Below are 15851 nucleotides of genomic sequence, written 5' to 3'. Positions count from 1 at the left end.
TTCAGATCATGGATATACTGTTCCTGCTTGACTGACCATGCGTGACAAATTATGAAATGGAATATGCTAAAGGTACTGGTAGAGGCACGTCTATGTGAAAACATGGAATGAAATTTGGTTAACGACAATGTACTGCCAACAACAGTTACACATTTATTGGGCAATGCATTGAGGAAATAAATGCTGGGAATAATGTAGCACTGGCAAACTGTTCCATTGGGATATTGCTTAAAAAATCCAATTCTATGTCGCTGATTGAATGCAATGCTCTGATCTGCCTGCCTCTTCCAACTGATCTGTCTGCAGTTCTCCCTGATCGCCATGTTGTAAATGTATCTCTCTCTCTGATCAAACTGTTGTAAATATCTCCCTGATAAACTTGTTGCAAATGTATCTGTCCCTGATCGCCCTATTGTAAATGTCTCTGTTCTCCCTGTATAAATAAATGACTCTCCTCTCCCTGATCAGCAACAACAACTTGTATTTATATAGCACCTTTAAGGTAGTGAAATGTTCCAAGGAGCTTCACAGGAGTATTATGAGATTAAAAAATTGACACTGAGCCACATAAGTAGAAATTAGCGCAAGTGACCAAAAGCTTGATCAAAGAAGTATGTTTTAAGTAGCGTCTTGAAGGAGGAAAGAGAGGTCGGAGAAGTTTAGGAAGGGAGTACCAGAGCTTAGGGTCCAGGCAATAGAAGGCACGGCCACCAATGGTTGAGTGATTATAATCAGGGATGCTCAAGAGGGCAGAATTAGAGGAGCGCAGATATCTCCGGGGGTTGTTGGGGTGGAGGAGATTACAGATATAGGGAGAGGCAAGGCCATGGAAGGATTTGAAAAGAAGAATGAGAATTTTGAAATCGAGGCATTGGTTAACCGGAAGCCAGTGTAGATCAGCGAGCCATGGGTAATGGGTGAGCGAGACTTGGAGCGAGTTAGGACATGGGCAGCCGAGTTTTAGATCACCTCTAGTTTACATAGGGTAGAATGTGGGAGGCCAGCCAGGAATGCGTCGGAATAGTCAAGTCTATAGGAAACAAAGGCATTGATGAGGGCTTCAGCAGTGGATGAGCTGAGGCAGGGGAGGTTATGGAGGTGGAAATAGTCGGTTTTATTTATGCTCCAGATATGTGGTCGAAAGCTCATTTCAGGGTCAAATATGAAAGCAACAACAACTTTTATCTATATAGCACCTTTAACATAGTAAAGCGTCCCAAGGCGCCTCACAGTAGAGATATAAGATAAAACCGATCATCATCATCATCATAGGCAGTCCCTCGGAATCGAGGAAGACTTGGTTCCACTCTTAGCATGAGTTCTTAGGTGGCTGAACAGTCCAATACGAGAACCACAGGTGGGACAGACAGTGGTTGAAGGGAAGGGTGGGCAGGGAGTCTGGTTTGCCGCACGCTTCTTCTGCACTTGATTTCTGCATGCTCTCGGCGACGAGAGCTCAGCGCCCTCCCGGATGCACTTCCTCCACTTTAGGGTGGCCCTTGGCCAGGAATTCCCAGGTGTCAGTGGGGATGTCGCACTTTATCAGGGAGGCTTTGAGGGTGTCCTTGTAACGTTTCCACTGCCCACCTTTGGCTCGTTTGCCGTGGACGAGTTCAGAGCAGAGTGCTTGCTTTGGGAGTCTCGTGTCTGGCATGTGAACTATGTGGCCTGCCCAGCGGAGCTGAACAAGTGTGGTCAGTGCTTCAATGCTGGGGATGTTAGCCTGGATGAGGACGCTAATGTTGGTGCGTCTGTCCTTCCAGGGGATTTGTAGGATCTTGCGGAGACATCGTTGGTGGTATTTCTCCTGCGACTTGAGGTGTCTACTGTACATGGTCCACGTCTCTGAGCCATACAGGAGGGCAGGTATTACTACGCCCCTGTAGACCATGAGCTTGGTGACAGTTTTGAGAGCCTGGTCTTCAAACACTCTTTTCCTCAGGTATAATCAGATGTATTTGACACCGAGCCACATAAGAAATTATGGCAGATGACCAAAAGCTTGGTTAAAGAAGTAGGTTTTAAGGAGTTTGTGTCGGGGACAATGGCTTCGGTCTTCCCAATATTCAATTGGAGAAAATTTCTGCTCATCCAGAACTGGATGTCGGTCAAGCAGTCTGACAATTTAGAGGCCATCGGGGGAGAGGGGGGGCGGGGGGGTCGAGAGAAGTGGTAGTTAGGTAGAGCTGGGTGTTGTAAATATCTCTCTTCTCCCTGATCTGCCTGGCTCTTTCTTTCCTGTTCCGCCAGCTACTGCAATCTCTGCTGGTTCTTGATTTCGAAGTGTGACTCAGAGAATCCCGTCTCAGCTTCCTGTGTAATGAGAGATCGATTCATTCCCTACAGTGAGAACACACAGTTTTCACAGAGCAGGCCATCCCTCAACTTCAATATCTCTTAGCCATGCTGTCTGTAATATTTGGATACATGCTGAAAATAAAGTGTGATTGATTATACTTTTACTACACAAACTGAAATAAAATTAAAAGCTGATACATTACATTGGAGATCCAACATGTGTGACTTTAAATGAGATCGTGCTATATAGAATTTTGTTGAAATTACTGGACTTCGAAGAAAGACTTGGAAATATTCCTTCAAGTTTTCTACACAGACACCATTGATATGTGACTATGATGACATCAAAGGAGTGTCACATGACCAGATTTACATATTCAACCAAATAGCAAGGCCTTGAACTGAATTATTTAACATAAAAAAAAATAGAATTCAAGCATGTGAAACTAGTTGAACAAGCTGGGTTGACACGTACCACATATAATCACCCATATTGCATGGGCATGAACTTTGTTCTTTGTTAATGACATAATCCCTTCCATTTCTGCAAACAGAGGCCTTTGCGAGCCTCTGGAAAGTTTCTTTATATCCCAAGATGCAGCCGTCATTTTTCGTACCACCTTCTGTTGAATGAGCTAGCCACCTGATATAATCCTTTTCGACGCCTGAATGAAGAGAATGTTCCAGTTTAAGAAATGCCTTTTCAATGGTTGGAAAATTTTCGCAGCAATGACTTATGAAAACAAAACATTGTTATGCAGAGAAGACTTAAATGGGAGCAGCGAATGATAACAGTTCCTACCCTGCACATGGACTGACATGATAATTCACCAGCAAGAGAAATCGGGTAATGATCACAGAGGACGCACAGCACCACGCAGTGCATGAAACATGGCAAGGGATGAGACAGGTGTTGTCAGCTGGGGAGAGACAAGCCACTTCTCAATGGGGAAACGTAGGGATCCAAAAGGAGATGATAAGTGGCAAATTACATTCACGCCACACAAGTGCGAGGCAATGAATATCTCCAACAAGCGAGAGTCTAACCACCTCCCCTTGATATTAAATGGAATTACCATTGCTGAATTCGCCACCATCAACATCCTGAGGGTCACCATTGACCAGAAATTTAACTGGACCAGCCACATAAATACAGTGGCTACAAGAGCAGGTCAGAGGCTGGGTATTCTGTGGCGAGTGTCTCACCTCCTGACTCCCCAAAGCCTTTCCACCATCTACAAGGCACAAGTCAGGATTGTGATGGAATACTCTCCACTTGCCTGGATGAGTGCAGCTCCAACAACGCTCAAGAAAGTCGACACCATCCAGGACAAAACAGCTCACTTGATTGGCATCCCATCCACCACCTTCAACGTTCACTCCCTCCACCGCTGGCGCACCGTGGCTGCAGTGTGTACCATCTACAAGATGCACTGCAGCAACTCACCACGGCTTCTTCATCAGCACCGCCTAAACCCATAACCTCTACCACCTAGAAGGACAAAAGCAGCATGTGCATGGGAGCACCATCACATGCAGGTTCCCCTCCTGACTTGGAAATATATCGTCGTTCCTTCATCGTCGCTGGGTCAAAATCCTGGAACTTCCTCTCTAACAGCGCTGTGGGAGTACCTTCACCACAAGGACTGTAGTGGTTCAAGGCAGCTCACCACCACCTTCTCAAGGGCAATTAAAGATGGGCAATAAATGCTGGCCTTGCCAGCGACACCCATATCCCAGGAACGAATAAAAAAGTTTGACCCAGCTCCTCCCTTGCCTTGATTTGACAGTTGGCCAGCTCTGGGCTCGTACATAAGAGGAGAAAAATAATGAGTAAAAGACTTTGTTGAAACTTACAGTCTCTGGTTAGGAGCTCCTCAAAATCGATGGTTATTGACAGCCAAGTTGTTCTATAACGACTTTCCTGTCTGTACCCCCAGATGCTGACATTCATTGACTTGATTCCTGGCTCTGACACAAGTCCCACAAACATAAATGTCTCATTTGTGAAGTTATAATCCTTCCAGCATTGCCCTTCATCAGTTGAGTACCTTTATCAAAAATAAAAGGTATTAATATGCATCAGTGTACAGTTGATGATAGACAGTACAAACAAACCTCACAGAAATAAAGGTGGTTAGAAAAATATTAGCTAGTGGCCAATGTCAGCCAAAATAAATAGTGGGGCGAACCAATTTATTTCGGCAGTTCAGCTGGACTACATCAAACATAAACACAGACAAAAGCAAAATACTGCGGATGCTGGTAATCTGAAATTAAAACAACATGCTGGAAATACTCAGCAGGTCAGGCAGCATCTGTGGAAAGAGGAACAGAGTTAACATTTCAGGTCGATGCCCTTCGTCAGAACTGGCAATAGTTAGGAGATGCAACAGGTTTTAAGCAAGTGCAGAGGCAGGGAAAGGTGGGGGAAGGGAGGAAAGAACAAATTTAAACTCCAGTTTTGAAAGCGTAGGGGTCAGTTTTGTGGAAATTATACTGGGGGCAGGGGCGTGGGGGGGGGGGGAAAGAGGGGGATTAATAAGTTAAAATGGAGCAGGGGATTTACCCACCTCTTCCCCAGATCTGACCGCCTGCAATTTAAAATGTTGTCATTTTAGCCTGAGGCCTGAGCAGGGCAGCAGGAAGCCAGGGCTGGAACAGGCACAGCAATTTAAGTTTCTCAAGCATTTTTTTTTTTAGTTTCCTTGTGGGCCAGGAGAAATAGCAGTGCTCCAGCCAATGATGTAACTTGAAGTGTAGTCATTGTTATTATGTCTCTGGAGTGAGACTTAAACCCACAACTTTCTACCTCAGAGGCGAGAGTGCTAAGGCTGATTCTAAAATGCTGGCAGACGCAATAATTTTCTACTTAAAACATCAAAATCTTGCAGCAATATAAAGACATCACCAATGCAGCCTTGCCAAAGACATCTGTCAGAAGCGTGTGGTTTTCTGGGATTTGGAGCAGCTCCACTAACTCCAGTGGAGAAAGTTTCCTTGCAACGATGTGGCCACTGTTAGAAACCACACATGTATGGGCTGCTTTTATGACCAAGCTTACGTTATTGGAGTGAGACATGCCTCAGGTATCTGGCTTAAGACCATATACATCACATTTGGGATTTGCTCAATATTACTTAATTTACCCTGCCACTAATTTAATGTAACCAATCACAGTCATTCAACATTTCACTCGAATTTCAGATTATGACGATGATTTGCTGGAGGCAAAAGTCCAGATGGGCCTGGTGCCTGTCTGTCGCGGTGGGTGTGGAGCATCCTCTCTCTCCCTACAGTGGAGTGTCAGCTGTGGCTCAGTGGGTAACACTCTCGCCTCTGACTCAGAAGATTGTGGGTTCAAGTCCCACAAGAGATTGATGTGCAAAGTTAGAGCACATGGGATTGGGGGTAGTGTACTGACATGGATTGAGAACTGGTTGTCAGACAGGAAGCAAAGAGTAGGAGTAAATGGGTACTTTTCAGAATGGCAGGCAGTGACTAGTGGGGTACCGCAAGGTTCTGTGCTGGGGCCCCAGCTGTTTACACTGTACATTAATGATTTAGATGAGGGGATTAAATGTAGTATCTCCAAATTTGCGGATGACACTAAGTTGGGTGGCAGTGTGAGCTGCGAGGAGGATGCTGTGAGGCTGCAGAGCGACTTGGATAGGTTAGGTGAGTGGGCAAATGCATGGCAGATGAAGTATAATGTGGATAAATGTGAGGTTATCCACTTTGGTGGTAAAAACAGAGAGACAGACTATTATCTGAATGGTGACAGATTAGGAAAAGGGGAGGTGCAAAGAGACCTGGGTGTCATGGTACATCAGTCATTGAAGGTTGGCATGCAGGTGCAGCAGGCGGTTAAGAAAGCAAATGGCATGTTGGCCTTCATAGCAAGGGGATTTGAGTACAGGGGCAGGGAGGTGTTGCTACAGTTGTACAGGGCATTGGTGAGGCCACACCTGGAGTATTGTGTACAGTTTTGGTCTCCTAACCTGAGGAAGGACATTCTTGCTATTGAGGGAGTGCAGCGAAGGTTCACCAGACTGATTCCCGGGATGGCGGGACTGACCTATCAAGAAAGACTGGATCAACTGGGCTTGTATTCACTGGAGTTCAGAAGAATGAGAGGGGACCTCATAGAAACATATAAAATTCTGACGGGGTTAGACAGGTTAGATGCAGGAAGAATGTTCCCAATGTTGGGGAAGTCCAGAACCAGGGGTCACAGTCTAAGGATAAGGGGTAAGCCATTTAGGACCGAGATGCGGAGGAACTTCTTCACCCAGAGAGTGGTGAACCTGTGGAATTCTCTACCACAGAAAGTTGTTGAGGCCAATTCACTAAATATATTCAAAAAGGAGTTAGATGAGGTCCTTACTGCTAGGGGGATCAAGGGGTATGGCGAGAAAGCAGGAATGGGGTACTGAAGTTGAATGTTCAGCCATGAACTCATTGAATGGCGGTGCAGGCTAGAAGGGCCGAATGGCCTACTCCTGCACCTATTTTCTATGTTTCTATGTTTCTATGACACTGCTGTGCTGAGGGAGTGCTGCACTGTCGGAGGTGCCGTCTTTCAGATGAGACGTTAAACCGAGGCCCTGTCTGTTCTCTCAAGTGGACGTAAAAGATCCCATGGCTCTATTTCAAAGAAGAGCAGGGGAGTTATCCCCAGTGTCCTGGCCAATATTAATCTTTTGATCAACATAACAAAAAAAGATTATCTGGTCATTATCACATTGCTGTTTGTGGGAGCTTGCTGTGCGCAAATTGGCTGCTGTATTTCCCACATTACAACAGTGACTACACTCCAAAAGTACTTCATTGGCTGTATTTTTTTCCTTCTTTCTTTCTCTGTGTAGGGTCAGCACAGGTACATATGATTTCATCGAGGCTACCTCAGCAACAGATGCTAGGGTCCCATATGGGTTGCCCAGGCTGAGATCTGGGCCCGATTCCCTAAAGATTAATTCCAGGCGGCCGCTGGGGGCATCAAGGATTTCTTTCCGGAGGGAGACCCAGCCAATGTCCACTAGTCTCCCAGCCACTTTGGTGTGAGAAAGCCCTCGATATGCCCCCAACCAGCTGAAGCTCCTTTATTCATGATCGCTCTCCCAATCCTGTGAATTTTGGGCAAAGTCCACGAGCAGGTGCAGATTTTTGGGGACAGATTTTTCAGCTATAATGCCAGAAACAGGCAAGCACTCTTCAAACATGTACTTTGCATAACGTGCAGTCTCATTATCAATATCCCTTTTATAAACAACTGTGCCGCATTCTTCAACATCTTTCAGCTGCTAAAAGTTAGACGACATGCATGTTTTCCAGCTGTCTGACAAGCATATAATAATTCTCTTTGAAAAAGCCACATACTTTATTTTCTGTATCGCCTTGTCCGGGTGAGATTCCACTGCCACAATTAGGCCTCCTGAATCGAGAATGGCATAATAGTGTGGGCCTGTCAGTGCCTTTGACCATGTGTATCCTCCGTCATCAGATACATAAACATCTGGGATCATTGTAGAAATGGTATCTCCTACACTACCTGTCACAATAGGTGCACAAAGAAAAAACATTTCTCTTACTGGGGAATCCGGAAGCAAGTGGACAGAAAATGCTGAGACGGAGATGAGCACGACCATAAGGATGACTTACCATGGGCTAAGATCAACCCAATTGCATTTGGTGCAGTGAGTGGGGGCAAAGGGACATCCAGGGTCTGAGAGATGCTGTACGCAGCATGGATGTGAAGGTTACACTGAAAGCAAAGACAAGCACTTTTCAAGAAATATTTCAGAAATGGTGGCAATCAGCTTGTAAAATTCATCCTTTAGGTTTGGCTTTAGGATCCCTGGATGTCTGCTTTGACATGTGATAAATCTCTACGCCAAGAGCTGCAAGAAATGGCTGACTTACTAGCTGTGGAGGCTGGGTCATTGAATATATTTAAGGTGGAGATAGACAGATTTTTGAACGATGAGAGAGTCAAGGGTTATGGGGAGCGGGCGGGGAAGTGGCGTTGAGGCCAAGATCAGATGAGCCCTGATCTTATTGAATGGTGGAGCAGGCTCGAGGGGCCAAATAGCCTACTCCTGCTCCTATTTCTTATGTTATTATATTATGTTCTTATTCAATAGTGTACAACAAAATGCATTTTAAACGCACTTTCCTTTCTGCAACTTTATCAAGAAAAAGGCATGAGAAAAAGGGGGATGTGATACCAGTAGAAACTGTTAACTGACTGCTCATCAATGCTCCGAGGATTATTTCCATCCAATGATGGATTTACAACGTTAACAAGAAAGCCACTTAATCTTGTCAAAGGACAATTATGAAAAGCTTTGTGCTGAATTATGCAGGGTGGGAGATCATGAAAAAAAAAGAGAATTATTTTACTGGAGTTCATGATTTTAAGGGAAGCTTGATCCAGCTAGGTCAAGAAAATCAATTAATTTCATTATAAAATGATCTGCTACACTTACTGAGCGAGTTCAAGATGTTTCAGATTAATTTGCATTTGCAGTATTGTCTCAGTGATCACTGAATTAAACTGAACCTGATGAGTAACAGACTGTCTCACGGGCATGTAATGGTACACTAGATGAGATTGTGCTTACGATACCTCTCACTCATATATACTAAATGCTATCCTGGCCTGCTTGAGCTCATGAAAAACTCTGCTACCCATATCCTAGTCCCACTCACCAATCAACCTCCATGCAGTAACAACAGCTTGTAAATGTCCCACATCTCCCTGATAGCAACTTTAACAGGGAGAAGTGAGATATTTACAGGGCACGTTACAAAGCGCAATAAAACAAAAATTGACTAAGAGATAGGTTTTAAGGCACCAAGAACAACGTATATTTATATAGCGCCTTTAACATAGTGAAACATCACAGGAGTATTATGAGATAAACATTTGACACCGAGCCGCATAAGTAGAACTTAGCGCAGGTGAACAAAAGTTTGGTTAAAAAGGTATGTTTTAAGGAGCCCCTTGAAGGAGAAAAGAGATGTAGAGTGCTGGAGATGTTTAGGCAGGGAGTTCCAGAGCATGGGGCGAGGCAACAGAAGGCACGGCCACCAATGGTTGAGCGACAATAATCAAGGATGCTAAGGAGGGCAGAATTAGATGAGCGCTGATATCTTGGGGGGTTGTGGGGCTGGAGGAGATTACAGAGATAGGGAGGGGTGAGGCCATGGAGGGATTTGAAAATAAGGATGAGAATTTTTAAATCGAGGCGTTGCTTAACCGGAAGCCAATGTAAGTCAGCGAGCACAGCAGTGATGGGTGAGCGGGACTTGGTACGAGTTTAAGACACGGGCAGCCGAGTTTTGGATCACCTCTAGTTTACGTAGGGTAGAATGTGGGAGGCCCAGCCAGGAATAAGAGGCCAAGGCTGCAAACAGACTGGTTCAGCTGAAGACAGTGGCCAGGGAGGGGGTTGGAATCGGTGGTGAGGGAATAGAATTTGTAGGATCATAGAATTATAGAACGGTTACAGCACAGAAGGAGGCCCTTTGGCCTATTGAGGTAACAAACGCATGGATGAGGGCTTCAGCAGCAGATGAGCTAAGTCAAGGGCCGAGACGGGTGATGATAGAGGTGGAAATAGGCGGTCTTAGTTACGCTGCGGATATGTGGTCGAAAGCTCATTTCAGGGTCAAATATGACACCAAGGTTGTGAACAAGGAGCGGTGGAGAGGTTTAGGGAAGGAATTCTAGAGCTTAGGGCCTAAACCGCTGAAAGCATATTCGCCAATGATGGGGAGAATTGAGTGAAAGTTGCCTGAGGCCAGAGTTGGAGGAATGGAGAGTTCTGAGAAGGTTGTAGGATTGGCGGAGGTTACAGAGTTAAGAGACAAGGCCCATGAAAGAAAATGAACACGAGGAGGCAAATTCTAATTCTGAGCATTGGTGGAAGTCAATGTAGGTCTGCAAACAAGACAATTGATTGGGGAGAGGGACTTGGTGCTGGTTAGGATATGGGACGCAGAGGTTTTGACGAGTTCTAGTTCATGGAGGGAAGAGTATTGGAGGATAGCCAGGATAGTTTTGGAATCGTCAACTGTGAAGCTGACAAAAGCATGCATGAGGGTTTGAGCAGTAGATGGGCTGAGGCAGGGACAGAGAAGGGCGATCTTAAAGGTGGAAATAAGCGGTCTTTGTGATGGAGATGATGTGGGGCTGGAAGCTCAGCTTGGGGTCAAATAAGACGCCGAGGCTGCGAACAGACTGGTTCAGCCTAAGACAGTGGCCGGTGGCCAGGGAGGGGGTTGGAATCAGTGGTGAGAGAATGGAATTTGTAGGATCATAGAATTATAGAATGGTTACAGCACTTGAGGCCCTTTGGCCCATCAAGTACATGCCAGCTCTCTGCAAGAGCCCTTCAGCTAGTCCCACACCCCCGCCCTTTCCCTGTAGCCCTGCACATTTTTTTTCCTTCGGGTACTTATCCAATTCCCTTTTGAAAGGCACAATTGAGTCTCCCTCCACCAACCTTTCAGGCAGCGCATTCTAGATTCTAACAACTCACTGCATAAAAAGTTGCTCCTGATGTCACCTTTGGTTCTTCTGCTAATCACTTTAAATCTGTGTTCTCTGGTTCTCGACCCTTCCGTCAATGGGAACAGTTTCTCTCTATCTACTCTGTCTGGACCCCTCATGATTTTGAACACCTCTATCAAATCTTTCAACCTTCTCTGTTCTAAGGAGAACAACCCAGCTTCTCCAGCTATCCCTCATCCCTGGAATCATTCTCGTAAGTCTTTTCTGCACCTACTCTAAGGCCTTCACATCCATCCTAAAGTGCAGTGCCCAGAATTGGACACAATACTCCAGTTGAGGCCGGACCATTGTTTTATAAAGTTTCATCATAACTTCCTTGCTTTTGTACTCTATGCCTCCAGTTATAAAGCCCAGGATCCCGTATGCTTCTGATAGAGTATTCAAACAGGCTCATTTAGACAGACTGTGAAAATTCACAGACCCCCAAGTCAAGGCTGCTACATGCAGTTCGGCATGTTGCATTAACTCATCAATCAACTTGACATTTTCGGACCTTGGGTAGCGAGCCAATTAAAACATTAAAAGACTTTCAATTGAGCCAATAAGGTCAAAGAAGGCGCGTTCTTTTCTGTAAATTGAACCCGGTATAAAATACAGCCATTTTGACCATGTGTCTCAGTAAGACAAAGAAACTGGCAATCAGCCAGCGGTTTGTTACTCTCTGCCAAGATTAAAAAGTTAAAACTACCATCGGAGTTCGTGTTTCATTGGAAATTAAGAGATCTAACAATTTTGGCGCTGCGAACAGGATCGCTGAGGAAAGAAACTGAATTTTGGACATCGGACCTACATATTGAGGTAAGGACTCCTCTTTTTTAAAAAAGTCCTCGATCAAAAGTCTAAATTCGCCTCTCCTTCTACGCGACTCCGAAAGCCTCCGGTTTGCGAACCCTCCGGTTGGTAGTCGGCTCGAGGTCCCATAGACGTCTAAACTTCGGCGGTGTGTTAGTTAATTAATCACCGACCTATTGATCGGCTAGCAAGCCTACGACTCGAGACCCCAGTAAAGAACTCAGTAAAGAAATGGCAGCAGGAGATAAGGGCAAAGAATTGCCTACAACTGTTAAAGGTGGGCAGGCATCACCTGAAGTTTCGCTAGATTTAATTCTCGAACAGTTGAAAGAATACATAGAGCAACAATTCAACTTATCTAAAACCTGTATTAGGATCGAACAAAAGTACGGAACCTCCAAAGGACAATGGTCCTTGGACGAGATTAAAAGGGTCTGGGGAAAAACGACCCGTATGAAAAATAAAGAGCGAACTAGATGGTCCCTAGCGGTTATGGGCCAGATCCGAAACTGGAATGAAATTATAATGCGTTCCCAACATGATCGAGAACTGACAGTACAAAGGATCAATTGCAAGCTGTTTGTGCACAGCTGCGACAGAAAAAACTTGAACTTGAAAAGCTGGAAGCGGAAGTTAAAGATCTTAAAGGTGAAATTAAAGAATGGAAAAAATCATTAGGTCAAGCGACAGTAATAGGAAAAGGAAAATGTATTGATCAATTCCCAGGGTACCCATGTTTGGATAAATTAAAAGCGCAAACCCGAAGACACGACCGAGGAATAGATACGGTTTCTGAATCCTCCGACAATACAGTGTCGGAGGATGATGAAGAATTAGGGGTGCACTTTGCCCTGTTTAAAAAAAGACGAGTTGTAGTCAAATCAGAAGAGATTGCGGATGAGGGCGGAACCAAAAAAACAAAGAGAAGGGTGTATGGAGAATACTTCGTTCATGCTCCGGCAGACCCAGAGAAAATTGATAAATGGTCCAAGGAATTGACCAATCCAAAGAAAGGGGGAGTAAAAACGTGGGACCAATTGAGAAATATATATCAACTTCATCCCTGGGACGGAGTGCAAATTTTGACCATAATGGTGCCAAAAACACAGGGAAGAAAATTGCACGACAAGGTAGATGAAGCTTTGGGGCAGAATGAGCAAGAATTAGACGCAGGATGGGAGGCAATTAAACACTGGCTGCAAGCCTTCAGTCCAGCTAAGACAGACTGGGGAATAATTGCAGCTTGCCAACAGAAAGGAACAGAGAAGGTCCTGGAGTATGACGAGCGGTTTAGATGCACGTGGCTAGAACATTCGGGTATGAATAATACGGATGAGGAAATGGATGAACAAGCGTTTGGACTCCTGAAAGCAGCTTTCGTGGCAGGTCTAAAGCCAGAATTGTCCAAAATGCTAAAGGTAGTTTACCAGACTGGGAAGGTAGAGGAACTATCTTTGCAGCATTGGTGGATTGATGTAACCAATTAGATCGGGATATGGGAGCTGAAGTCCGAGCTGTACAGGCTATGGGATGGAAATCCTAGGATTCCGATAAACAGTCATTAGGAAAATTACCCGGAAAATGTCATTATTGTGGGAAAGGTCGTCACTGGGCCAAGACGTGCAGGGCAAAACAACAAGGTCATGGCTGGGGAAGAGGACGCAGCCAGGGATACAATTCAGCCAACAAGCCAGGCTTGTCACAAGATAACGACCTCATAGAAGCATTTAAGCGACTGACAATACAACAACAGAAGGAGTTACTTGGGATAGCAAAAAACGATTAGAGCCCACCCTGGCCCCCCTCCTCGCACTAATACAACAAAGGGGAGATGGGCTATATATAACTGTGAGGGTGGGCGATAAGGATGTGGACTGTCTTTTAGACACAAGGGCGGAATTAACATGCTTACCCCTACAATATGGAGACTTTTTGCAATTGGATGGTAGGGCACGTACAGCCTATGGAGTTGGGGGCCATAAAATGGAAATTAAAAGGACAACACCGGTACTTTTTGGGCTGGGTCCACATGAACTAACCACGCCGGTCTGGATAGGCCCAGTAGATCAACCCCTTTTGGGAATGGACGTTCTAATCCAAGTAAATTCATCATTGCATTTTGAGGATGGTCGGGTGACATGGTCAATTAGAACTTTGAAGAAAGAAGAATTGAAGGAACACCCGATATCGGCTAAAGATAAGAACGATTGTGGCCTACTCCAGATGGAGCCTGCGTCATTTACTGGGACCAAGCCTTCATGCACGAAACAGTATCCCATCAGTCCAACTGCCATCGCGGGAATCTTACCGGTTATTCAGCAATTGGAGAAACAAGGGGTGCTTATTAAAACGCATAGCTCCTCCAATAGCCCCATGTGGCCGGTACAGAAATCTAATGAGACTTGGCGTTTGACTGTCGATTATAGGAAAGCTAAGCAGTGTATTGATCAAAAAGCTCCTTTGGGCGCAGATCCCTCCACCATTTTTAATGCCCTCAAACCGGAACATAAATATTTCTCGGTTATAGATATGGCCAACGGATTTTGGTCGGTGCCTCTGGCACCGGAGGTTCGACAGTGGTTTGCTTTCACGGTCCAAGGACAACAGTATACTTGGACCCGGTTACCGCAGGGTTTCCACAACAGCCCTACGGTATTCCACATGGCTTTACAAAGCCATTTGCGAGAATTACATCCTCTGTCATCCACAGTCATCCAATATGTAGACGATATCCTGCTAGCTTCAAACACGGACGAACAGCATGAACAAGATTTACGAGCTTTGCTGGATCACTCTCGGCTGAAAGGACATAAAACCAGCATCGACAAAGCACAAATATCCCAAGAAGAGGTTGTATACCTGGGACAAAAGATTTCACAAGGAAAGAGAGAACTTACCCAGGATAGAACTGCAGCTATTCGGGCTGCTAAAAAACCCACCACTATTCAGGAACTAAGGTCTTTTTTGGGATTGTGTAACTTTAACAGAAATTGGATTGACTCCTTCACACAGCTTGCTCAGCCACTGAATGATATTTTAAAGGGGAAACGTGCCTCTAAAGAAGCCATCACCCTCACTAAAGAACAGCAAGAGGCCTTCCTGAGTTTGAAAAAGGCTTTGTATTCGGCACCGGCTCTGGGAATCCCCAACAGTGATAAGCCATTTACCCTGTTTGTTCATGAGAAAGAAGGATATATGACAGCTATACTGACACAAGAACATGGGGGTCGGCAAAGACCTATTGGCTATTATTCGGCAAAACTGGATGCGGTAGCCCTCGGATGGGGAAGTTGCCTAAGGGCCATGGAAGCTACATGTCGAGCGGTAATGACCACTGCGGGTCTAGTCCTCGACCAAAAGCTGATTGTCAAGTGTCCCCACACCGTACACACTTTGCTGTCTATGAATCGAATGTCTCAGGTGACAGCAGCAAGATGGACCCGCTGGACAGCAGTTTTGGAAGCTCCTAATCTCCATATCGTCCGGGCCAGCCCGGTTAATCCCGCAACTATGCTCCCAATGTCAGAATCGAGGGAGCAAGAGGGGGGAGAATGTGAAGAGCATGACTGCGTGGAGATTTTAAAAGAAACAGAAGAAGCAGCCTTAGCAGCAGAGGAGCCTCTGCACAACCCAGACCTCATCCTGTTTACAGATGATTCCTCCTTTGTTGACAATGGTACCAGAAAAGCAGGATGGGCAGTTACAACCTTATATGAGGTAGTGGCAAAAGGACGTTTACCCTCAGGAACGTCAGCACAACAGGCCGAGTTACGGGCCTTGTCAGAAGCATGTCGAATAGCAGAAGGACAGACAGCTAATGTCGACACAGATTCGCGTTATGCTTTTGGAGTCGCTCACGACTTTGGTATGTTATGGCGGAAAAGAGGATTCCTCACTGCTGCTGGTACACCTATCCGAAATGGAAAAGAAGTCCGAGACTTACTAGAGGCCATACAATTACCTCAGGAAGTGTCCATCCTGAAGTGTAAGGCCCATACCAAAGAAAATACCACAGAAGCACAGGGAAATGCCCTAGCCGACCAGGCAGCTAAAGATGCCGCCTCACAGGGCGTTCCTCCAGAAGAACCAACACAGATGTGCAGATTGAAAGCACTCAGGACTCTGACACGAGACCTTCAAACAATACAAGGCGAGTGCTCCCGAGAGGAAAAATGGACATGGA

At 45.4% G+C, this 15851-nt stretch overlaps 1 protein-coding gene across 1 annotated transcript in view; it reads right to left on the bottom strand.

The window, feature by feature from the left end:
- The window catches only part of LOC139280859 (sortilin-like), a 200037-nt gene that overhangs the window by 39987 nt on the left and 144199 nt on the right, over positions 1 to 15851 (bottom strand). Inside the window, exons 13-16 of the mRNA XM_070900614.1 lie at positions 7960 to 8062; positions 7678 to 7849; positions 4156 to 4349; positions 2774 to 2963 (exon numbers count right to left, since the gene is read on the bottom strand). Of these exons, the coding sequence (XP_070756715.1) occupies positions 2774 to 2963; positions 4156 to 4349; positions 7678 to 7849; positions 7960 to 8062 (659 nt within the window). The remainder of the gene's footprint in view (positions 1 to 2773; positions 2964 to 4155; positions 4350 to 7677; positions 7850 to 7959; positions 8063 to 15851) is intronic.

Source organism: Pristiophorus japonicus, chromosome 15 (assembly GCF_044704955.1).
Source record: "Pristiophorus japonicus isolate sPriJap1 chromosome 15, sPriJap1.hap1, whole genome shotgun sequence".
Lineage (NCBI taxonomy): Eukaryota > Metazoa > Chordata > Chondrichthyes > Pristiophoridae > Pristiophorus > Pristiophorus japonicus.
This window is presented reverse-complemented; position numbering and strand designations above follow the sequence as displayed.